The following is a 24,872-nucleotide window of genomic DNA, read 5'->3' on the forward strand; positions in this document are numbered from 1 at the left end:
GTATATACGAATATAGATCTTTATGTGATTGTGATTTTTAAAAAACTTGTATTAAATATAATTGTGTTTTGTGGAAAGAGCAAGCTTCAAAAAAAAAGCCAGTAATAATAATGATAATGTCGTGTAAGGGCTTCTGTAGGGCGATTCGATCTACAAAAGTTGGGCTTTCTATTAATTGTCGTTCTGGTGCTATTTTTTTTCCTTTCTATACAATACGCAAATTGTTGATTCCCTCCACCAGAGTTTGATTATTTTTTGGGGAGGAAGGAAGGGAGACACTAATTAATCTTTAAATTCAATTCTCTTTATCTTTCTTGCTTTCCTATTTCTGTACAACACTTTTTTCTTTCTTTTTTCCCCTATTTTAAGCATTATACCCAAGAGATATGCAATACGTTGGAAAAGTAGGTGGTTATGTTTACAACCAATGGAACTCATTAAACCCAGCCACATTATCCGGAGCAATTGATGTTATAGTTATAGAGCATCCCGATGGGACATTACACACGTCTCCTTGGCATATTCGATTTGGTAAATTTCAAATAATCAAACCATCACAGAAAAAAATTGATCTATATGTCAATGACATCAAGACTAATTTGCCGATGAAATTGGGTGATGGAGGCGAGGCCCATTTTGTTTTTGAGGTTGATGACAAGAACCATGCCTTATCGCACAGTGTGTTGACTTCGCCAATCATCTCGCCAGTATCGTCACCGGGATCTTCACCAGTTAGTACAGCTGCAGAGCCATTGGACGATTTGGATTTGAATGAAAACACCAATGTCGAAGAAAGAATCAAATTGAGTGATATCCCTAGTCCAAGATCAAAGAGTCCTACACCATCTTTGAAAACCAAAAAAGCGTTTGAAAACGCCAAAAAAATTACCCAGAAATTAAACATACCTACCAAGTTTGATTTAAACGGTGATTTGGTTATTGATTTGGATGGATATAAACCCAATTCACAAAAGAATATTGAAAATTCAGATGAATTGTTCCAGAAGATCTTTTTCGAAGAAATTGAAGGTGAATATTCTCAAGGTGAGAAAATTAAAGCGTGGGAACAGTTTATAAGTAGAGATGAGAATGGGCATTATAGAATATCTAATACTGGTGAGTTTGAAGGTAGTGAAATGGAGGATGATTCGACTGCACCAACTACACTCACTACAGCGACCACAACTTCGCTAAACACATTTTCTACAACATCTTCTGATTCTGACAAGACATACTTTAAAACACTCAGGTTGACATCTGATCAATTATCGAAGATGAATTTGCACTATGGGGAAAACTCACTTAAATTTAAAGCTAGTGATGGGAATTCTCAAGTTACCGCCAACCTTTATCTCTGGAAATCGACTACACCGATAGTTATATCCGATATAGATGGTACCATTACCAAATCAGATGCATTAGGACATGTGTTGAACTTGATTGGCCGTGATTGGACCCACCCTGGTGTTGCTAGTTTGTTTCAAGAAATTCGTCAAAATGGGTACAATATTGTATATTTAACTGCTAGATCCGTCGGCCAGGCTGACACAACAAGACAGTATTTGCAAGGTGTTAATCAAGATGGAATCAAATTACCTCCTGGTCCAGTGATATTGAGTCCCGATAGAACGTTTGCTGCATTGCGTCGTGAAGTGGTATTAAAGAAGCCCGAAGTGTTTAAAATGGCATGTCTTTCTGACATTAAAAACTTGTTTTTTGAACCAATTGAAGGTAACGAAGATGATAATGATGATGATCACACTCCATTTTATGCTGGATTTGGTAATAGAATCACTGATGCTATTAGTTACAGATCTGTGCATATACCCCTGCATCGTATTTTCACAATAAACCCTAATGGTGAAGTTCATATGGAATTATTGGAATTGGCAGGTTACAAGTCATCGTATTTGCATATTGGTGAATTGGTTGATCAATTTTTCCCACCTATTAGACAAGTCAGTTCGATTTCATCGTATTGGAATAACGCTCAATGGAATGATTATATGCAAAACCATCGTACACCATCTCCTCTTGGATCTCCAAGGTCACCAGGGTCACCAAGGAGTGTTATGGAAGATTTTAAAACGGATGAGAAATTTAATGATGTTAATTATTGGCGTGAACCTTTAGATCTTGATAATTTAACAGATAGTGACGATGATGTACAAGGTTTAAAACAGGCAGTTTCTGAAAAGAATGACATTTCGGTGAAGAAGAATGAAAAATTGAGTCATGGATTGATTTTAAATCAGGAGAAAGAGCATAATAATAATCCAGAATTGCTTGAGAAATCAAGAAGTAGAGCATCTACGATTGAAAGACCAACTTCTGGTTCTTCATTTACATCACCATTGAAAAGTTTTATGATGTTTGGTAAGAAAAAAGATAATAGCAAAGATGATGATTCTGACTATGGTAATGAACAGTTGGCAGATGGCAAGCTTACTGAAGAGGACATGGAAGTCGATGACGTTGATATTGATGAGGAAGACGACGATGATTATACTGATGATGACTATGATGAGGATGATTATGATGAAGATGAAGATGATGACTACGAGGACGAAGAAGATGACGAAGAGGATGATTATGATGATTATGATGATGATGAAGAAATCGATGAAATTATAGTCCCTGACTCGCCGTTATTGGACATTGATGAAGACAATAAGTCTGGTAGTAACTCAAAAGAATTAAGTGCAGAAGATGTTGAGAAATTGCGTATATAGAGAATGAATGAATGTGTCTGTTTTTATTGTCCAAAAATTGTAAAAAAAAGAAAGAGGCGCATTAGGTTCTCATTGACCACTAATGGGACAACAAATATAATAACGAATCTGAAAAGGGCATTGATTGCATTGTAGACTCTTATTATTATGATTAGCAATCTGTATAAATATGTAGACTGAGCGGGGTTGTTGTTGTTGATGTCGTCGCCCTTGCAAGGGCTGAGTGTTTCAACTCGTTTTACGAATTCCTAACCAGGGCGTACATCATGCTAAAAATTTAAAGCGTGTAATATTTAGTGTGAAAAGTGTAAATACTGCATATAGCTTTGTTTAAGTATTTTGATAGACAACTTGTTATTTTCAGCCACTTTTGATTGTTAAAATATCCACAACAAAGTCATTTAATTCTTTTTCCGGGAATAAAAAAAAAAATGCTGTACTATTCCCAAACTTCGAAAAACTAGTCATTTGTTGATTATATAATACTATTGGTTGTTCTGTTTGGGTTTTGATTTATTTGCATGATTAGCAACAGGGGTACCCTTTCCTTCCAAATCCATTCATTTATATCACCTTTGTCATTATTCTTCGTTTACCTCGTATTCTAGTCTAAAATACTTTGATTGATACAAAGACTCGAATCCATTTAGTTAATCGATCAATATAAATATATTCGTATCAATCTTGAAAATTGGTAGAAAATAAAATTAAAGTGTGTGTATGAATAGTACGTGACAGGAAGAGGTTTCTTTATAACGATAATTTATCTAATTCACATATGGTTCAAAAGCAGTACCGATTTGCCCCAAAGTCAATATTCACATTTGTGTTTCTATGTTTTGTTGCAATAGTTGTCATAATATCCACATCATCTTTAGTGCAGGTTGAAGAATCGTTAGATCCAATCGAAGTATCAGATGAAATTAAGAAGCATGATAGAAAAGTAGTCATTTTCCCAAGCAATTTCCAATCTGCTAATAATAAATTGGCCGATTTTTTAACAGAAGCATTTGGACAAAGGCTTAATAAAGGCGATATAGTGTACAAAAATCGAGATACTTACGAGCTACCGCAAACAGTGTATACTTGGAATACTATCGATTTGTTTCAATCAATTGGTGAAAAAGATAACTTGAAATGTGAAAAAATACCTTTAAATTTTGAAATCAGCAAGATATACAACAAAAATGCAGATTTATACAAAATACTTCGAGATTTTAAAAATGAAAATAGTTTTTACTATAAAGAAGTTTCAGTGTTTTTTCCAGATTTAGGAAAACAACTACGAGAACGTACCATTGAAAAACATTGGTTTCAGTTAATAGGCTCGTCTGTTTGGCTTGAACAGTATGGTGTTCACTTAATGATATCAAGAGTCATATATACCAAGACGGGTAACAAGGTACAACCAGTTATATCGTTGTCATATGTTCAGGCGTTTGATCGTAATTGGACAGAATTGAAAAATGTAACTTTAGTTGTACCAGATAGCGGTAAGGCAAAGTTCAAGACGGTCTCGTATCCGTCGTTTATACCGATTCCAGTGTACCACAACGTCAACCAACAACGGGGAAAGTTTTATGGAGTAGAAGATCCAAGAATAATGCTAGTCAAAAATAAGGAGGGGTATGAAGAGCCATTGATCGTATACAATTCCTTCAATCGCAGTCCACCAAATGCTAACTATTTGGAAGAGATTAAAAATCTTGTAAAACTTGATACTTATAGATCAATTTTTATGGCGTGGATATGGAGAACTCAACTCGGGAAATCCAATGTAGGTCTGCTGCTACCAGATTTGGCAACAACAGACGATCATAAATATGTCAAGGTTAAAGAATTAAGCTTGCCTAATAAAAAGAGGCCTAAAACAGAGAAGAATTGGACACCATTTGTCATATATGAAGATCAGAAAAAACAAGGTTATGATTCCCATCTATATTTCATATATCTGTTTCAAGACTTGTCGATTCTAAAATGTTCGCTTTGGGATGCTGGAAACTGTATTTGGGAGTATCGAATGAATAATAAAAAGACAAAAATATCTGAGCTTCGTGGAGGAACTGAATTAATGAACGTCAACCAACTACTAGACAAATACAATTTTGCTGGTTTGGAAACAGTGAAGGATCAATTCAAAGGTAAAGAAGTTTGGATTAGTTTTGCTCGAGCAGCGTTAAGTAAATGTGGGTGTGGACTGAAAATGTATCGACCGAATTTCACAGTACTAGTGAAACAGGGGGGTAGATTTCAATTGTCTTTTGTGTCGTCGTATATGGATTTTGGTGTGCCAATATTACCGTGGGCTAAAGGAAAAGGGTTATGTAATGGCAAAAACTTACTTATACCAAATGGAATATCTAATTGGGTTTTGGCAAAAGACGAAGGTGGTGGTTTTCAAGATTATATGACTCTTAGTTTGTCGAGATCTGATTCTACAGTTGATATTATACACATGAAGGGAATACTAAAGTCGATATTATCTGAATATTTATTGCAAACAAACAGAGATGTGCTTAATAATAATGCTATACATTGTGCTTTACTTGAATCTGAAAGCTATTGTAAAAGTTATGCTGAAAATTATAGAGCCCATTTAAAGCGATGGCAAAATTAGGAATATAGTTTAAGTTGTATGTAATCTAGTCACTGTTATGATTAACTAGTGACAGAAATAAATCTTAGTATAAACAAAAAAGAGTAAAGTTTCAACATAGATTAAATTTGTTGCAAAGTGTGGCTGATGATAAATGCGATTTGATCTGTGAAACTTAATTAGCCAACACAAATAAATTACCTACTCGAAACAAACAACAAGAACTGCACCACTCTTATTCATACATGACAGAACTATTATCCAATCAATTTACTAGGAACTTGACTATCCAAGATTTCGATGAATGTATTATTCTAGAAAGTAAAGGTTTCCCACCAGAACAAAGATGTTCACCAGAAAATTGTCAATATCGATTATCTGTTGCATCAAAATTCTGTTTAGGATTATTTGAAACAACTCCACTTGGTGATTCCAAATTAATTGGGCATATATTGGCAACCAAAATTTCTACTGAAAGAATCACTGAAGCTGGAATGGGTAAGAAAATCGAAGGTGTTGAGAATTCTGGTCACTTTGAAAATTCAAGGAATATAGGTATTCATTCGGTTGTGATTGACCCTGAATATAGAGGTGTTCATCTTGGTCATATTTTCCTAACTAAATATATCGAGTATATTCGTCAATTTAAATTGACAGATAAAATATTAATCATTAATAAAGAATCTTTGATACCATTTTATCTGAAGGTGGGATTTGAAAATTTAGGACTTACTGATTGTCGTTTTGCTGGTTTAATTGACTACGATATGGTTTACAAATTGTCCTCATAGTCAGTGTCTAAGTTGAACTGCAAATTGCAAGGTTAAAATAATAAACTTTAAGCTAGCTATGTACTGGTGTTACATTGTAGTGTAGTGGTTTTTGGAACGTTATAACCAAGTGACATCTCTTCTTCTTTCTTCCTCATCGGTCATGGTGTAGATAATACAAAAAAAATTATACAAGCAAAAAAAAAGCAAAGAAGCTAAAGCATAAACTGAAAAAACTTCCATTTGTTTTCTTTGGATATAAAAATCGATGTTTAGACTACTTATACCAAGAAGATTTCCTACAGTTCGATTCTACTCAATTATGCAAGAGCCACCTATCAAAAAGACAAAATTGGATTTAATGCAACTGTTTCTTAAGGAAAAACCACAAATACCGAAAAAGCCATTGGTATGGGTTGATTGTGAGATGACAGGATTAGATGTATTTGGTGATGATAATATTATAGAAATATGTTGTATAATCACTAATGAAGACCTTGATATTGTTGATGAAAATGGGTATGAAAGTACTATTTATTATCCAAAATCAAGGTTGGATAAAATGAATGAATGGTGTATTGAAACTCATGGTAAATCAGGATTAACAGACAAAATCTTAGCTAATCCTGATAGAAAACTTTCTGTTGTCGAAGATGAATTATTGGAGTATATAAAGAAATATGTTCCTGAAGTAAGAACTGGTTTATTGGCGGGGAATTCTGTTCATATGGATAGATTCTTTATGATGAAAGAGTTCCCAAAAGTTATTGACCATTTACATTATAGAAATGTCGATGTGTCTAGTATAATGGAATTTGGATATAGACATAATCCTAAATTAATGAAAATGTTTCCAAAGAAGACTGGAGCTCACACTGCAAAATCGGATATCTTGGAGAGTATTGAACAACTAAAATGGTATAGAAAGTATTATTTTAAGCTGGAAGAAGAGACGAAAGAAACTATTGAAAGCTTGTCACTGGAATTACCAGAAGAGGAAACCAAAGATACCAGCACTAAAACCAATAAAGAATAATCATTGGGCATCCTTTTTTTCTTGTAAATAGAAATCAAATAATACCTAACCAATACAATCCCTCTCTACAATATCTGGGGTGACCTTTGATATATTAAATAATTACAGCTTAGTAAATTCACAATTTTTGTGAATTTTGCACTACCCTTTCCTCTCTCTCTCTCTCTTTGACTCTCACACTATAAATCGACTGATTTTTATTTAATTTTTGGTGTATGCCCAATGAAATCGCGAGCAAAAGACAATCCAAAGTAATGGGTGAGAAGGACGAAAAAAAAAAGACCACTTAATAAAAAAAAACTTACAACTGCTGATATATTAGTTTACTATTACAAGCAACACTATCCATACATAATGTTTAAAGCTGTTCAACAATTAACTTTTAGAAGATTCAATTCTCATCACTTACAACCATCTAAACTTTTAAATGAGTTAGCTTACAAGCCCAACAAACAAGTTGGTGAAGAGTTCATCAAGAAATACGAAGAAAAAGTTCATCATTCAGAAGGTATCACCAACTTGTGGAAAAGATTAACTTACTTAGTAGCTATTCCAGCTGTTTTGTTAGTTGCTATTCCAGTTGGTAAAGTTGAATTAAGCCATGCTGAGCATAGAAAGCATCAAGCTCATTTGTCAGATGATGAATGGCCACAACAATACGATTATCAAAACATTAGACTGAAACCATACTTCTGGGGTGATGGTGATAAAACTTTGTTCTGGAACTCCGATGTTAACAGACATGTTGTCAAAGATTAAAATTATTATTGAAGAGATTACTTGATTACAATGTTTGATATTTTGTTGAAGAAGTTTTGAGTTTCTAGTTTTCTACACGCATTTGTTAGTTTCCCTTTTTTTTAGGTTATATTATTTCAATATATATTCCAAATTTATATGAATCGTGAGTAAGCAGAGGAGACTTAGAAGTTTGTTTGTTCTTCAAAGTACTTTGGTGCTCTATACTTCTTTTGAGTTCTGCATATCTACAGTAACAAAAAGTAACAACAAAAATAACAATTATTTATGTATACAGTAAATTTATAAAGAAAACAAAATAAAATAAAATACTAAAACCGAAGAATAAAAGAAACTAGATGACAAGTTGAAAATGCCTTTTTTTTTTCGTTTTTTAATGTTTTCTTCAACAGCTTTCATAGTGATTTCATAATGTGGAGAAAAGGTATAAATTGTTTGTTGCTGCAATGGCAACAGAGTTTTCTTTTGGATGCCACGATAAATGGAGTACACTCTTTTTAAAATCAACATCTTCGAAATCTCTTCCAATATTACCACCGACTCCACTCATCATTCTACCACTGACGGTGTGTGGACTTATTTTCTTTGATTTGAAAGCAGACTTGTCTGCTTGTAAAGTGATTTTTTCCGGTTCATCGTCATCATCATAGTAATCTAATTGAGAACTTGGAGAATTTTTACTCACTGGCACCTCCTTGTCAAACTGGTTGTCTTCATCGTCATCGTCATCATCATCGTCGTCATCGTCGTCATTATTGTTATCTTCGTCGTCATCATCATCACGTCCTCGATAGCCATTCTTTTTTCTCTTATTTGTATTATTTTTGAACACAGACTTTGGTTTATCATTTCCGCCTTTGTTTACTGCATTTGGATAAATCACAAACTGATTGTTGTATGAACCTGTCATCACGGATTTATTGTCTCCACCAAATTGAACTTCAAACTTATCAAATATGGCATCATTTTCATATGTATCACATAATCGCTCTCTCAAATGTTCATGAACATCAATAGTCTTTAGCGGTTTGTTTTCCATAGCTAAATCCCATATTTTCACTGTCATATAATCACGGGATGCAATGTATCTCCCATCGTGACTGAATTTGACATCGGAAATAGAACTTGTGATTTCAGTAAAGAAATTATGTGACAGCGGATCCAAATACTCCTCAAATATCTTAGCGTGGCTATCACAAAGTGAGTTTGATCGCATGTCCGACAATTTTATTGTCCCTTTCGAAGATGAGTACATGAACAAATTACATTGTGATGGATGGAATTCAGCACTAGTGATAACTTCGGTCAATTCCTCCATATTCGCAGGTTTGATATCGACAATGTTGAAAGATTGATCAGCAATGCCCAAATTCCATAAATTGATTCTCAAATCATCAGCACTAAGATACGTCTCTTGATCTGAATTGACAGATATTGAGTTGATATGATAAGCATGAGCATTGGCATAAATCTTTTTAGGTTGAGCTGAGATCAATTTGTCGTGTAACTGTAATTGAGGCAATTTCAACGATGAGATACCAATGTCAGTACTAGGCAAATGGGTCAGCCCGTTTAAATTGTTTTCCGAAACTAGTTTGATTTGTCTCTCTTGTATTTTCCATAACTTTATAGTCTTGTCATTTGTCGACAATAGATAAAGGGAATCGTTACCACTTTTCAACCATTTTATTTTGTTAATTTTTTCTTCTATTTCCAATGATTTCAAATAATCAAATTCGGCATCATGACTTTGGAATTCTGTAAAAAATTTATACTCACAACCTTGCTTCGGTTTGGTTTCAGCTCTTTCAAACAAAACAACTCTTCCCCCTTTATCCCCAGTAGCCAAAAAATCACCTGTATGATCAAATTCAACTGTTGATATAATATCTGCTTCTGTGATGTTCTCAATGTCCCCTTTGTCGCCAAAGCATTGTGAAAACTTCCAATTTTTATCAGACGGCATTATATTTGTGATTTTGTTGATGCGATTGATGATACACTTGTTAATGGGACACTAAGGTATTTCTTAAAGTTTAAAGGCTTCAGTTGTTATAAGGAATTGAGAAATTGATGGCTGAAGCTGTTGTGTTGTGATTTGACGTTGACCAATGGATATGGATCCAAAAAGAAAAAAAAAATGATTGGAACTTTGAAATTGATAATGTAATTTGTAGAAACAAAAAAAATTGAACAACTATTTTAAGAATTGACCAGAAACTCTAATGAAAATGATGAACTGATCTAAACTAAATTGGTAATTCACAAAGAAGTTAAAATGTAATTAATAGAATAGAGTATAAAACGGAAAAGTAAAAGGAAAAGAAAGTAAGAAAAAAAAGGGAGTTGTTGTTAATTAATAAGGGAGTTTTTTTTTTTGTTTGTCGATTGGATTCTTGCGTTGAAAGAGATTTGGGTATAATGTTGTTATAGTGAATTTGGGGGACTGACTGACTGACTGTTAACTAAAACAATCCGCACTAAATGAGAATTTGAACCGTTCTCAATGAATTGGAATGAGTGAGAAAGTAATCATTACTCGTCCATATGTAGGTCTCTCTCCAGCAATTACTAACTTCTTGGTGCACTTGGTGGCACCTACGAGAAAAAATTCTATGTACAAATTGTGTGACAGAATGGACATTCATTAATTGTGGTAGTGCGAGTCCAAAAGACAAAAGACAAACAACGTAATATCTCTTACATTGGCAACCAAATATTGTACTTCTCTTTCCAACAGCACACGTTTGCACAAGTTTGCACAATTCAAATATTACCGAAAGTACCATTTGATTACAGGTAATGGCCATTTTGAACAATTAAGATCTATGACACTTTGTGGTTGTGTTGCCTAGTTGCACTAGCATAATATAAAACTAAAGTGTGTGAGGTTTGAGGTTTGTTCACTTTGTGATTTACTGGTAGTGATTTGCAACGAATAAGCAAACCAAGTTTTAAAAGATATTCTGAACTGAACATGATAAAATAGCTATCAAGCTTTTTTTTTGTTACTCTGTTAATCTCAGTAAATGTAATGGGATTTTCGTTTTTTTTAAAATATGGTCCTGACGATAGTCACCGAAACTTGACACAACAACGTAGAACACGACATTACCTATAAATCTCAATGTAGTTTGGGTACGTAAACAGATTTTAATCAAATGGTTTATGGTTTTATTATAATTTTATACAGAAGTTAATTAACAAATACTTACTATACAGTAATCAGCAAAACTTAGTTAGCTTTTTTAGCAGCATCTTGTGGAGAAACTTTTCTGTCAGAGGTGAATCTCTTTCTTTGTGGTGGAGTTCTAATTTTTCTGTCAGTTCTTGATCTAACTCTAACAATTCTGGCGTGGATAGCACAAGAGACACAGTAGTGTAATTTGTTGTATAATTTTGGTAAAGCGTATTCAGCGTAGACAGAAGCTTCAGACAAATCTCTGACAGCAGCAGCTTCAACCATGTTTCTGATGGTGACTCTCTTGATGGCTTTATCCTTTGGAACACATCTAGCACAGTTCAAACATCTGACTGGTTTAACGTGACCTCTACCTTTCTTGTTTCTACCGTTGGAAGCTCTCTTTTTTGGCATGTTTAACTAAAGTAAATGCTGTTAGTATTCAATGTTGCTAGGAGACTTGAAAGAAGTCAGATATACATTGTTTATTGTATTTTTTGGAAGTGTATTGAGTATTTTTTGTCCTAATGAATAAATGACTAATTTTCTTTATGTTGGTCTTTCCAAATATTAATTGCAAGTTATAACAATCCCTTGGTAATTATGATTCATCTGTATAATATCCATCAATTGGTAATAATTTCAAATTCAATACATCATTGTTCAAAATCTCTCCCAATAAAAATGACTCTATTTTTTAATTCATTTTCATGATTATCGGTTTCCATTCTTCTTTGATGGTTCTGTAGTTGTTGTAGTTCACTTAAATGTCATATCCAATCTATTTTCAATATGTATATCTGTATATGTAATCAAGAACATACTTTTTACTTACTGAATAAGAAACAAAAGAAAACCTATTCAAATTTCAAATCTGAAAATTTTTTTGTAAGAGTGCGAATGTTCCTCTCCCATAACGGCATAGTGTAGAGATAAAACAAAGCGTAGCGTACGGTATAAAGAAGTAGAAAAAAGCTGTGTGCGTGTAAAAGTGCACAAATTTTGTTTTTAGGGCTATAGCCCTAATTCTTTTTTTTTTGGTTTCTCTCAGAATTTCATTTGGTGATATATTGTGGTAATAACGATGGATGGTATAAGGCATTAGTGAAAACATATGAATTCAGTTAAGATACACGTCTTTCACGCCCCATCCTAGGTGTAATTGAGGTCACCGCTCATTTAATTATTACCAGCACATTACTTTTTATGAAAATGTAGATTTTACCTAAATTTGGTCAAAAGCTTGCTTGTAAAAATTTATGATAGAAAGCAAAAAACAAGGAGAGATCAAGCCAACACATATTAAGAAATCACTAATTCCTGTATTAACTCTCAAATGAAAAATCAACTACTTCTACAAGAGTAATCATTGACGAATAACTATGGTAATGGTCAACAAGACTCTAAATGCAGTATATATGCTTCACAGCTCGAACAAAGAGTAGACATGTGGAATGTATAATACACGGTTATTGTTGGAGGTTTGGTCCATTTCGGTTTATTCTCTTATCTGAAGCGAGCGCTACACGTGACTAGCTGTTTTTCCAAACCAATTAGATTCCTCCAATAAGTGCGACAACATTAGGCAAAACCAGAAACAACAGAAAAATTATTAGCTGATTTTGAAGAATGTTAAAAACATATAAGTCGATTATATCCACTTTAATCAAAACCATACCAACAACACACCCACTACACACACACTTATCTATTTTTCACTAGACACATTTGGTTTATTATCTATTCTTTTATAAAAAATAGTATGTTCCATACCTATAGGATATATCCTGATTGGAATAAATTGCATGACAAAGTAGACTCAGATGAGATGAACAACTGAAATGAAAAATCCGTACTCGACAAATAAAAATACCACCAATAAATCAATTTACATATATTGAAGAGCAATATTTATAACTATTTCATTATTCAATAATTGGAGCAACTATTTGTGTATGGATTGCAGTTAATTTGACGACAAGAAGCAAACCCCGAGTTCAATTTATATAAACTCAAGATCTACTTTCGTGCACAAATTTGTTCTTAAACCTTTTCATAATACTAACATATGAATTTATAGATTTTCAATAATGCTTTCTCGTACTACATTCAGAATTGCTAGACAACAAACTAGATTATTATCTACTTCCAGAGTCTTATTAAGTGCCAAAGCTGCCCCAGAAACTGCCGTTAAACCAGCCAAAGATTTAGCTGAAGTCACTGGTGCTGCCTCTTTGATTGGTCCTGGTGCTAAAGAAGGTACTATTCCAACTGATTACGAACAAGCTACTGGTTTGCAAAGATTAGAACTTTTGGGTAAAAGAGAAGGTGTCGATGTTTTCGACATGGAAATGCCAATCAGTGAAGGTAAAGGTACCATGCAAGATCCTTACTTGGTCCCAACTTATATTGGTTACAGATATGTTGGTTGTAAAGGTACTCCAGAACAAGACCACAAACCATACTGGATGAAAGTCGAAGAAGGTAAAGTCTCTAGATGCTGGCAATGTGGTACTGTCTTGAAGGCCAAATACTTGGGTGAACCAGGAATGGCTCATCATTAGACAATTGAGAAGCATGAGTGTTTCTGCTTTTGTTGGGTAGTTTTTGAGTTATAGTAAAAAAGCTCACGACAGACCCCCAACAATTGCTATATTCTATTTTTTATATATATTTCATGGTTCTCTTTTGGCGAACTCTACTAAATGTCATATTATGATTTTGATTTCATTTTTTAGTTTTTATATACTTTTGCAGTTCTAATTATAGTCATTAAAATGTTGTGTCTACACTTTACCAATGTGTTTATATTTTGAAGTTTCAAAGATAAGAATAAGTTGACGATGACACGTTGACACAAATAAAGTACAGCAATCATAAACCAATCAATATCAAGCAACAGTGTAGCACAAGTCTCCGTACTGAACGCTTTTGATATTGTGGCTATTCGTTAATCCATTTGCTTTTTTATATAAAAAACTGAAAACTTTGCTGCGGCGGCACCCATACTGTTGTTAGAAGTTTATTCGGTAAATCTCTTCAATTTGGTCTGGTAACTAGCGGGATAAACAAAACAATTTCAAATAAGCCGCACAAGCATCCAGGAATGGAAAGGGTTGCACGGTTATTAAAGGAGAAAAAAAAAATAAAAAAAGCGAGAATTGCGAAAATCTTGATACAAGATGAAAACGTTTACTTGTAAGTACAGATATATAAATAAGGATAAATTTCTCTACAAATACTAGCTAGATGTGACTATTTATCAGGAACTGTTTAGAATTTGAAACTTCAGTAAGTTTTTTTTGCACTTTAACAACATGACTATCAAACAAAAGGTATTATTTTTAGAAAAACCAAACGTCGATGATCTCAAACAATTTGAAGTTAAATTCGATTGTATATATTATACTTTGTCAACTTTAGAGCAACTTCTCATTGATTTCCGAACTAGTCTTAAAGATATTGAAGGAATATATTGTGGTTGGAATGGGTTTGGTGTGTTTGGAGGGTTTAGAGGTAAATTACTTGTTCACGCTCCCCGACACTTGAAAATAGTTGCAACATGTTCCGTTGGTTACGATGCTTTTGACATTGAAGGATTATCAGAAAGGAACATTATTCTTACAAATGTTCCTTCACCATTTGCTTTTGAAGCTGTTGCAGACTTGGCATTGTATAATGCCATTACTAGTTTTAGAAATTTCAAGTTATATGCCGAGAATCTTAATAATAATCAATATGCTCACTCAGGAATTTCAAGAACATCTATGCTTCATGGTGAATTTGATCAAAGTTCTGGAAAGGCAATTGTTGAACCAGTGGTTGGACATACTTATGGGTATGCCTGTTGCAAAAGAGATAATTTATCACCTAGAGGACACAATGCTGTAATAGTCGGTTTTGGACACATTGGTGAACTCATTGGAAGAAGATTAGCATGCATCGGCATGAACATTCATTACGTTAAACGAACCAGACTTTCGGAATCTCAAGAAAAATCATTGGGGTATGAAGTGACTTATCATGAAAGTTTAGAAGAAACAAAAGATATTGCTGACTTGATAATTATTGCTTGTCCAGGAACTCCTTCAACCAGACACATGATAAATAAACAGTTAATAAGTAGTATGGAAAAACCTTTTAGAATCATCAATATTGGAAGAGGGTTTGTAATTGACGAAGATGCTCTAGTGGGAGGGTTAAAAAGTGGTAAAATATTGTTTGCTGGTTTAGATGTATTTGAAAATGAGCCAACCATACATCCAGACTTACTCGGTAGAGATGATGTTGTGTTAACACCACATATTGGTTCCGGTATTGCCGAAAATTATAGGTTCACAGCACATGAAAGTATGAAAAACATTGAAATCACACTTCGAGGATACGACGAAAAAATAAGTAGAGTAAATTAGTTTAAGTTATAGATTCAATGTAAAGTCAAGCGTCTTTTACCTATATTTGCGAAATCCTGCTTCATTGTTGGACATCATATTAAAAGAAAAAACAACTCCTATGTTAGAGCTAGTCGTGCTCAACACAAAACCTGATGTGAAACAATGAAACTTTCGACGATTCTACAAAAGTGCGGAAATTGCTTGAAATCAAAGATATTGCTACTAACTAACTACTTTGTACAATTATAAAACTCCCACCAACATAGAGACAATGCTGTCTATATATATAGGTGTTTACAAGGCATTGTATGATTACGCTGCCCAGGCAGAAGAGGAATTGAATATAAAACAAAATGATCTTTTATATTTGTTAGAAAAGTCGGATATTGACGATTGGTGGAAAGTGAAGAAACGGGTCGTCGCAACTGGAGAAGAAATTGTTGATGAACCATCTGGTTTAGTACCATCAACTTATATTGAAGAAGCTCCTGTAATTAAAACAGCGACTGCATTATATGATTACGATAAACAAACGGAAGAAGAACTTTCATTTAATGAAAATGACAAATTTAATGTCTTTGATCTCAATGATCCAGATTGGATTTTAGTTGGTGACTTAGCAAAGGAGAAGTTTGGTTTTGTCCCATCAAACTATATTCAACTTGATTCAACAGCAGAGCCAGCACAGCATCAACAGCAACAACCACAACAGGTTTTCCAACCACCACCACAACAACAGCAGGCTATTCCACAGCAACAGACTCAGATTCCTATCAACAATTTTCCTCCACCTCCTACACATAAAGATAGAACACCGGATTTCCCTGCACCACCTGCTCATAGGGATAGATCACCAGAGCATCCACCTCCAACTCCTGAAAAGGACTATCCTCGTATGTTTGAACAAGAGCCAAGGTCTTTGGGTTCTAGATACGACCGACAACCAGAGGGTAGAGAAGAGGAAGAAGATGAAGCACCTCCACCAATGCCATCTAGACCAACTGGGTCAAATATCGTGGCACCAGAACCAGTTGTAGGTCGTTCCAACACCTATGAACAAGAAGAGAATGTTGAACATAGTGAGCATTCGTATGATGGAGAATTTTTCACTTGGTACATTGACGAGGTTGATGGTAGAAAGAAAAGAGCAATCAAACTTTCAATTGGCCAAGGATTAGTAATCATTAAACCAAACACTACAAACCCTAAGAAATTGAGGATGAGATCTTCATCTTCTCTTGACAACCAATGGAGAATCAAAGACTTGATCACATTTAATAACGAGAAGAAACACGTATTTTTAGAATTTAAGAATCCTGCTGCATCATTAGAGTTACACGCTGGATCAAAAGATGTCGCTGAAGCAATAATGGCAATCTTGGGTGATTTGAAAGGTGCCGAAGCTGCCCATGGTTTGAGAGAAGTCGCTAAAGCATCAAAGGCAAGTGCCAATGAAAGAAACAGAAAAATAGGTAGATTACTTTACGATTTCGAGGTACAGGGTGATGATGAATTGGATTGTAAAGAAGGTGACGAAGTGTATATCATTGACCAAAAGAAATCCAAAGACTGGTGGATGGTGGAAAATATTGCAACTCGTCGTCAAGGTGTTGTTCCATCAACCTATATTGAAATTATTAGTACATCCAATTTGGATAAATTGACAGATGGTCCATTGAGAAGAAAATCCACGAAATCAAAGGGAAGAGTCGTTGAAACAAAAGACAAACGCAGTTCCCATCATAGAACCAGAGAAGAACGTGATAGAATTAGAGAAAAGGATAGAGCTCAAAGAGATAAGGCCCCTACTTCACAAACTGAACAAGACAAGTCAATGCCAAATTTCCACAGAGTAAGAACTTGGATTGATAGTTCTGGTACGTTCAAAGTTGAAGCAGAATTTTTAGGATGTGTTGAAGGTAAAATCCATTTACATAAGACAAATGGTGTCAAGATTGCAGTTGCTGCCGACAAGTTGTCAGTGGAAGATCTTGAGTATGTCGAAAGAGTTACTGGTACTTCTTTGGAACAATATAAAGAACAAGTAATGAAACAACAAGCAAAGAGAGCAAAATCAAAGAGCAAATCAGGTGCTACTGCGACTCCTTCAAGTACCAACGAAACAAAATATGCATCATCGGCAACTGCAGCAATTAATGACATTGCTCCACCTAAACCCACAAGACCACAAACAACAACACAAGTATCCAATAATGGTGCCCCATTGTATGACTGGTTTGACTTTTTCCTTGAATGTGGAGTCGACATTGGTAATTGTCAACGTTACACTCTCAATTTTGAGCGTGAACAAATGGATGAAAATATTTTGGAAGACATTTCACCATCCTTGTTGAGAACTTTAGGGTTAAGAGAAGGAGACATTATACGAGTCATGAAATATTTGGATGCAAAGTTTGATCGTAAGAAAACACCAGAAGCACCACAACAGAATGGTGGTTTGTTTATTGATAAGAATGGTAATTTGAAAAACAACAGCTCTTCAACTGAAATATCCAAGGTCTCAGCCGATGCCTTGCCATCTCCAGTTAAGACTCAGGTCACTTCTTTTACCCCTGTTAATGAATCTACTCAAAATAATAACAAGATTGAAGATGACGCATGGGCAATGAAACCAGCTGCAAGATCAAGTGAAGATCTTCTCAAACCTTCTCCTCAACCACAAACTCCTCAATACACAGGAGCTTTGTCCGATCTTGTTAACATCAAACCTGTTGGAACTAGCAATGAAAACAAGGCTAAAACAGAGCAAATACCAGTTGAACCATCAGCACCAGCACTTCAACCAATGAAGACTTCAAATACTGCTGCCACCTCTTCTATTCCTCCTCAGGGCCCTGGTGTAACTCCACAAAGAACAGGAACTTTGGTTCCCGTCCAGAAGACAGGCGGTTTAGTGCCTGTTCAAAGAACTGGTGCTGGATTAGTGCCAGTGCAAACAGGTGGTTATTTGCCTGCTCAACCTACAGGGTTTGTTCCAATCACTGCTCAACCTACTGGTTTTATTCCAATTCAAGCTACAGGAATTTTGCAGCCACAATTAACATTTGGTATTGTTCCCTTGCAAACAGGTACAAGTACTTTCAATGCAAATAACAAGACTGCACCACCAAGACCAGACACGGCACCTCCTCCAATTACCACATTTGGACAGCAACCCACGTTCCAGCCTGCGTTTGTTCCATTACAAACAGGTGTAATTACCATGCCTCAAACCACTTTTGGTGGCCAATCCCAACAGTTGCCAACTCAAATAACTGGTGGTGCACCACCGCAAACATCCTTTAACCAACCAGCATTAGTTCCAACACAAAGAACAGGCGGTCAAATTACTGGTGGATTTGTACCACAATCCAATTTTGGTAAGCAAATTACTGGTGGATTTATGGACACTAATACGTTGTCATTTGGACAACAAATCACTGGAAATGCACAACAACAACCGCCACCATCGACTTCATTTGGACAACAAATAACTGGAGGGTTGCCAGCAACTTCTTTTGGACAGCAAATTACTGGAGGTTTCCCACAAACGTCATTTGGCCAGCAAATGACTGGTGGAGCACCACAGACTTCTTTTGGGCAGCACATAACTGGTGGTAATATGCCAAATACCTCATTTGGCCAGCCATTTTCTCAACAAGCTACATCTAACCCATTTCCTCAAATGGCTAATCAATTTACACAGCAGCAACAATATCAACAACAACAACCAGTAATGAACCAATTTCAACAACAACCGCAGCAACAGCAACAACCATTTTACAATCAATTTCAACTGCAACCTAATCTTAATCAAATGACAAATATGTTTCAGAATACTTCTATATCTTCTCCTGCTACGTTCAATCAACAAATTCCAACCACAACTTTTGGCCAACAACCTCAATTTGAAGGATTTGGATCACAACCATTACAGTCACAACCAACTGGTATGGGCTTTGGAAATGCACCATTGCAATCACAACCTACGGGGAAGAGAGCTAATCTACAAGCAGCAACACCAGATAATCCCTTTGGATTCTAGAAGTATTCCTAGTTCTGTTTTTTCACTTATTGTTATTAAAGTGCATTTTGAACCTTTATTAACTCTTTTATTTTATAATTGTATATCAAACAAAATATTATTCATTATTTCTTATTCCTTTCATAGTTTGTAATGCTTGTGTGTATTTATTTGTGTGTGCTTGGATATCGACGCACGACCACGTATGTAGATTAAAAATGGGGTTGCAAATGGAATTTTTTGAATCGACACAATTGCATATTTCATTTTTTCACACATTGGCTGGTATTAGAGCTTTCTTTAGAAATTAGTTTGAACGTTTATGATCAATTAAATAGAGATGATTTATGAATTGAGAGACTTTATTCCATTTATTGAGTTTATTTTGAATCAAGACAATAAAATTTTGGACACACCAATATATGGTGAACTTTGGATAATTGGACCCTTAATTCAAAAGTCCAGTAATTTAAGATTTACATCAACAAAAGACTTTTTGGATTATATTATTCAATTTAATATTATTAGTGGTTACCTGTTAGAATTTAGTAAAGATTTAAATAACAACATCGATATTAAACATTTACCAAAGTTAATAAGTATAAACTTTAAAGGAGTCTTGATGTTGCAAAGCCGATTGAAGGGGAAACAAACATTTTCACAAATATCCAACTCCAAAAATCATAAATTACCAACTAATTTATTACAGATTTTGGAAATGCTGTCAAAGCGTGACATATTGCCGTATACCTCCACTAATAGTAGCTTGTCCAGTGACTTATCGTTTGATGTGGAATTTTTACAAGAATTGATTAATAAACCTACTGCTAGGACAATTTTGAATAAGCAAAAGGCACTGTTGAAAACACCAGAAAAACCCTTCCATTCAATTTGCAGTGATCACAATCATATTAATTTGCTAGCCACTGTTGGGTTAAACAAAAAAGAATATAGTCATTTTGGATCCAAACAAACAATTCCTGTAGATGTTATTCATCAAAGAATTCTCAAGTGTAGAAACATTTTATCAAATGATGTATACAAATGTGTTCAAGAGAGAATTCATTTTTTACCCATTATCAATAATCACACAGATTTAAATTTAGGAGACTGTTCATATTTGGATACTTGTCATAAATTAAAATCTTGCCGTTACTTGCATTATTATACACTTACTCCGATGAAAAAAGAGTTGTCACATAGTAGCAAAGAAGAACAGCAACAAAGACAAATAAAACTAAAAGGTCTCGAATACACTATTGGAGACTGTTTTTCAGAATCGTTTAGAGAACCATTACCTCCTCAATGGATTAATTGTGATGTGAGATGCTTGCCTTTTTCGATATTAGGTAAGTTTGCAGCTATTATTTCTGATCCAGCATGGGATATACATATGTCATTACCGTATGGTACCTGTAAAGATGATGAGTTGTTATCCTTACCCATGCATGAATTGCAAGATGAAGGTATCATTATGTTGTGGGTAACTGGAAGGTCTATTGAAATTGGGAGACGAGCATTGTTGAAATGGGGGTATCAAATCTATGATGAAATGATTTGGATCAAGTTAAACCAATTGAGAAGAACAATTGTCACTGGTAGAACGGGACATTGGTTGAATCATTCAAAAGAACATTTATTGGTTGGACTTAAAGGTAATCCTATTTGGATTAATAAGAGAATCGATACAGATGTTGTCGTTAGTCCAACTCGCGAGACGTCAAGAAAACCTGACGAATTTTACGATATTGTGGAAAGATTGGTGGGTACTCATTCAAGAAAATTAGAGATATTTGGTAGAGACCATAATACTAGACCAGGTTGGCTTACAATTGGAAATCAATTACAAGGAGTTTCACTATTTGAACCAGAACTCAAATATAAGTACGAATTATATAAACAAACAACAACGGGTACTACTGCTACTACTAGTATTAGTATGAGTACTAGTGGTAGTGGTGGAAAATATTAAATTTATGTTTGCTTTTTCTGTTTGATATAATCTCTAATCAAAACACCAGCTCGATTGTCCATGTTTTTCTTTAAATCTTTACGATACCCCAAAAAGAAGGCAATTTCAAAAGCCACGAAAAATGGGGCCAATACAAGTGCTTGTAAAAGATTATCTAATAAAGCAGGAGCTCTTTTTTCATGTACTCCATGTCCATAAAATTGAGCGAACCAAGAGAATACATGTAATGCAACCGCAATTTTCACAAATTCATTACTTGTAGGAACACTAGTTTCCGACAATGTCAAATAATATTGTTTGATATAATGAGCAAAACTGAATAAAACACCAGCGGCAGGCAAACCAATTTGCCAATCTAATAAAATATAATAAATTCCATAACTCCAAGCCAATAATGACCCTAAATTATAATTTGAATTATTAATGAGTCCACCAAAATTGATTGTCACGGGAGTTAAAAATGCAATTGTGGATAATAAAATAATGGGGATACAAATCAAATGAATTGTGACATTGGTATGATTGAAATGATATGAGCGGTAGAATACCAAATGACTTTCTAAATCAAATAATCCTGGCATAGTGATATGTTTCTGTTGTTGTTGTTTAAATCTCCACAAATCAGAGAATAAATATTACTACTCAATAATCACGTCAGAAAAATAAGGTGTGGTCTTTTTTCGCTCCATTTATATTTTACTAAATTACGGAAATAGAAAATTATTACAAATTGACAAAATCCATTTTGTTGCGCAATTTTTATTGATATTATAAGTGGGGTTATTGTTCGATTCCAACATCCCTCGAACAAAAGAGGTAGGGGAGGCTTAGTGATATTTAATGATTTATCCTAAAAACAGCAACCTTTTCTCCACCTCCTCCCTTCCTTGATGATTTCAATTATTGGTTGAAAAGGAATAGAATTAAAATATACCCAACAATACTTTAAATTGTTATGTTGAGTATACTTTCAATAGCTTTGTTTATAATTTGTTATATGTATATTTGTTCTTTTCGAGGAGGTTTATCTATAAACTTAGTTCTTTTCTTTACTCTCTTACTTCCAATTTAGGTCTCTTTATGGATCTGTTTCTTTTGGAAGTGCCGGATGATGATTCTTCAAAAGCAGTAGCTTGATGTAAATCTCTACCAACATTATCCAAATCTTTAACTTTGTAAATTCTCACAATCCAATTTTCTGATGTGAAGGCTTCTTCAACAACATTCAATTTCGGTACTTCATTGGCTGGGATTTGTTGGTTTCTAACTCTATCAACACCATCTCTACCTCCAAACAATTCAGTGAATCTATGATACGATAACTTATACATCAAAGAATTCTTCATTGCCAGTGATGCATCTTTATCCACTTTATATTCTCCTCGGTCAGTAAAGTAGTCTCTTTCTTTGATTTCATCAGGCCAGATACCTTCAGCAATTCTTACCATCCATAAGAATTTGTTAATATCATCACCAGAATAACCCAATAACCCTCCAAATATAACTAACACATAATCAACATCGTGTTGTCTCAAAATTTCATACGACACATCTTCAGGGGAAGACATTGCCTTACCAACAGTGGCAATATGTGTGTTATTCCATGTATTGTTATCAACAAGTGTGGTTCTATCAGCCATACCCCCGATTTGATAACCATAATCCCACCAGGCCATAACTTTGGCATCTTCTGGTGTATTCATTCTTAACCAGTAATAGGCTTCTCTATAATCATCAATGATATGTTGTGAGCCATCTGGGTTTCTGGATGCTAAAACAACTGATGGTGATGAATAAGCATTCGATGTTACCCAAGTACAATGTAAAACAAAGTAGAAAAGGTAAAATGTAAATGTCAGTAAAACCAAAACTTTTGACAAATATCCAGCAATTGGAAATCTGGAACTTGATTTTTTGGTTGAGCTCTTGGATTCGTCACTAACGTCATCATCATACTTTCCAACTTTCTCAGTGAACAAATCAACAATGTCCAAATAGACATCAAACAATTTAGATAAGGCAATTGCTGCAGCAACACAAATGACTGGAGTCAAAGTCAACATCAATCTTACCATGACACCAGCAAAATAAGAACACAATACACTGTAAATGATAATGAAAACGTGTTCATCCTTCAATTCTTGGAAACATAAATAGATACCAGCGGGGAATAACCAAATAAGCATACTAGTATCGAAAAAGAATGCTGGCCAAGCAGTAGGTTGATGTTCAGAAACAGAAGCAATAATTGGAATATGAATCTTGGCATAATTTGTATCCCATAAGGAATAAAATCTACCTGTCCAAGGAGCAATCCAACCCATTGCTGTTAATCCAAATAATCCACCAATACCTAATCCAACAACAAGTACAATGGAAACTATCAAGAATGATTTAAATTGTTTGGTTGGAACTTTTGATTTAACATAATCACCAAAAGCCACTAATTGTAACAATCCAAATACTCCTAATGCAGCCATATGATCATTTGATCTAATTGGTAAAAACCCAACGAATGGAATCTGCATTGATGCCAAAGTACCCAAGGCATACCATGTAGTATAAGCAGTGTAAAGTTTGGCATTATAACGACCCATGAAAATCAAGACAAATACGTGTAATGGAATCAAATTGGTAATGAAAACATATCCACCCCAAGCACTAACCATATAGAAATAGAATAATGCTGTCAATGTGGCATAGAAAACTGAACCCATTTTCATTGATTTAATCCAGAAATAAAATGTTGCCATTAATAAAGTAATGGCAATTGCTTCATTATCATAAGAACCAGCCACTGATCTTGAAATATAACCTGGGGCAATCCCCATAAATATAGCTGCCAATAATCCTGCACTAGAATCCTTCATTTCTTTAGTCAAAAAATAAGTACAAATTGCAGTTAATCCCGAGAAAACTGGTGCTAATAAAACACAAATATTTCTAATATCAACGGGTAAGGCAAACCAATCACGTAAAATATGCCAAATGGCACCTGAAGTCACCATTAAACCGGGATATAAAGTACCACCAGTGACTCTTCCCAATGGGTACCAAGTTCTATCATCAAACCAATTCAAAAATTCATAAAAGGAATGAGTGACTAAATATTTGGTTGCTCGGAAATTGAACCAAGGATCGAATTCATGAATAATACTTTCAAATCGAATCACGGAAAATAAACGAGAAGAAATAGCTGCACCTGCTATCGATATAAATATAATAACTTTTAATAAAACTCTAATCAGTTCAACATCTATCCCCAATACTTTCAATTGAGGTTTAGATGATATGGTAGAAGCCATTGCTGAATATTGTTCCTGTTATTTTGTTGCCAAGTTTGAAAAATTGGCAGTGCTTCAAGATTTTTTTTTTGCTTTGAGCTTGGCTTGGGAAATTCAATCTCAC

At 34.5% G+C, this 24,872-nt stretch overlaps 13 protein-coding genes across 13 annotated transcripts; 9 read left to right on the plus strand and 4 right to left on the minus strand. All coding sequences in view use genetic code 12, as the record gives it.

The window, feature by feature from the left end:
- Positions 1-386: 386 nt before the first annotated feature.
- Positions 387-2,732, plus strand: SMP2 (phosphatidate phosphatase; the record flags this gene model as incomplete). The annotated part of the gene is made up of 1 exon (XM_717419.1): positions 387-2,732. The coding sequence occupies one exon, from the start codon at positions 387-389 to the stop codon at positions 2,730-2,732; it is 2,346 nt and encodes a 781-aa protein (XP_722512.1).
- Positions 2,733-3,510: 778 nt separating this feature from the next.
- On the plus strand, positions 3,511-5,349 carry BMT5 (Bmt5p; the record flags this gene model as incomplete). The annotated part of the gene is made up of 1 exon (XM_717421.1): positions 3,511-5,349. One exon carries the CDS (start codon positions 3,511-3,513, stop codon positions 5,347-5,349), a length of 1,839 nt encoding a protein of 612 aa, XP_722514.1.
- A 224-nt stretch (positions 5,350-5,573) lies between these two features.
- Positions 5,574-6,119, plus strand: CAALFM_C201570WA (uncharacterized protein; the record flags this gene model as incomplete). Its single annotated transcript, XM_717422.1, has 1 exon — positions 5,574-6,119. One exon carries the CDS (start codon positions 5,574-5,576, stop codon positions 6,117-6,119), a length of 546 nt encoding a protein of 181 aa, XP_722515.1.
- A 301-nt stretch (positions 6,120-6,420) lies between these two features.
- On the plus strand, positions 6,421-7,134 carry REX2 (Rex2p; the record flags this gene model as incomplete). The annotated part of the gene is made up of 1 exon (XM_717423.2): positions 6,421-7,134. One exon carries the CDS (start codon positions 6,421-6,423, stop codon positions 7,132-7,134), a length of 714 nt encoding a protein of 237 aa, XP_722516.2.
- A 354-nt stretch (positions 7,135-7,488) lies between these two features.
- Positions 7,489-7,893, plus strand: COX13 (cytochrome c oxidase subunit VIa; the record flags this gene model as incomplete). Its single annotated transcript, XM_717424.2, has 1 exon — positions 7,489-7,893. The coding sequence occupies one exon, from the start codon at positions 7,489-7,491 to the stop codon at positions 7,891-7,893; it is 405 nt and encodes a 134-aa protein (XP_722517.1).
- A 406-nt stretch (positions 7,894-8,299) lies between these two features.
- On the minus strand, positions 8,300-9,859 carry CDC55 (protein phosphatase 2A regulatory subunit; the record flags this gene model as incomplete). The annotated part of the gene is made up of 1 exon (XM_717425.1): positions 8,300-9,859. The coding sequence occupies one exon, from the start codon at positions 9,857-9,859 to the stop codon at positions 8,300-8,302; it is 1,560 nt and encodes a 519-aa protein (XP_722518.1).
- A 1,269-nt stretch (positions 9,860-11,128) lies between these two features.
- RPS26A (40S ribosomal protein eS26) lies at positions 11,129-11,488 on the minus strand (the record flags this gene model as incomplete). Its single annotated transcript, XM_717427.1, has 1 exon — positions 11,129-11,488. One exon carries the CDS (start codon positions 11,486-11,488, stop codon positions 11,129-11,131), a length of 360 nt encoding a protein of 119 aa, XP_722520.1.
- Positions 11,489-13,164: 1,676 nt separating this feature from the next.
- Positions 13,165-13,638, plus strand: COX4 (cytochrome c oxidase subunit IV; the record flags this gene model as incomplete). The annotated part of the gene is made up of 1 exon (XM_717428.1): positions 13,165-13,638. The coding sequence occupies one exon, from the start codon at positions 13,165-13,167 to the stop codon at positions 13,636-13,638; it is 474 nt and encodes a 157-aa protein (XP_722521.1).
- A 753-nt stretch (positions 13,639-14,391) lies between these two features.
- Positions 14,392-15,486, plus strand: CAALFM_C201630WA (uncharacterized protein; the record flags this gene model as incomplete). Its single annotated transcript, XM_717429.1, has 1 exon — positions 14,392-15,486. One exon carries the CDS (start codon positions 14,392-14,394, stop codon positions 15,484-15,486), a length of 1,095 nt encoding a protein of 364 aa, XP_722522.1.
- Positions 15,487-15,739: 253 nt separating this feature from the next.
- SLA1 (cytoskeletal protein-binding protein) lies at positions 15,740-19,513 on the plus strand (the record flags this gene model as incomplete). The annotated part of the gene is made up of 1 exon (XM_717430.1): positions 15,740-19,513. The coding sequence occupies one exon, from the start codon at positions 15,740-15,742 to the stop codon at positions 19,511-19,513; it is 3,774 nt and encodes a 1,257-aa protein (XP_722523.1).
- A 319-nt stretch (positions 19,514-19,832) lies between these two features.
- Positions 19,833-21,464, plus strand: CAALFM_C201650WA (mRNA (N6-adenosine)-methyltransferase; the record flags this gene model as incomplete). The annotated part of the gene is made up of 1 exon (XM_717432.1): positions 19,833-21,464. The coding sequence occupies one exon, from the start codon at positions 19,833-19,835 to the stop codon at positions 21,462-21,464; it is 1,632 nt and encodes a 543-aa protein (XP_722525.1).
- A 2-nt stretch (positions 21,465-21,466) lies between these two features.
- On the minus strand, positions 21,467-22,045 carry CAALFM_C201660CA (uncharacterized protein; the record flags this gene model as incomplete). Its single annotated transcript, XM_717433.1, has 1 exon — positions 21,467-22,045. The coding sequence occupies one exon, from the start codon at positions 22,043-22,045 to the stop codon at positions 21,467-21,469; it is 579 nt and encodes a 192-aa protein (XP_722526.1).
- Positions 22,046-22,513: 468 nt separating this feature from the next.
- STT3 (dolichyl-diphosphooligosaccharide--protein glycosyltransferase subunit) lies at positions 22,514-24,769 on the minus strand (the record flags this gene model as incomplete). Its single annotated transcript, XM_717434.1, has 1 exon — positions 22,514-24,769. One exon carries the CDS (start codon positions 24,767-24,769, stop codon positions 22,514-22,516), a length of 2,256 nt encoding a protein of 751 aa, XP_722527.1.
- Between the last annotated feature and the right edge of the window lie 103 nt (positions 24,770-24,872).

The sequence above is a fragment of the Candida albicans genome, chromosome 2, assembly GCF_000182965.3.
Source record: "Candida albicans SC5314 chromosome 2, complete sequence".
NCBI lineage: Eukaryota > Fungi > Ascomycota > Pichiomycetes > Serinales > Debaryomycetaceae > Candida > Candida albicans.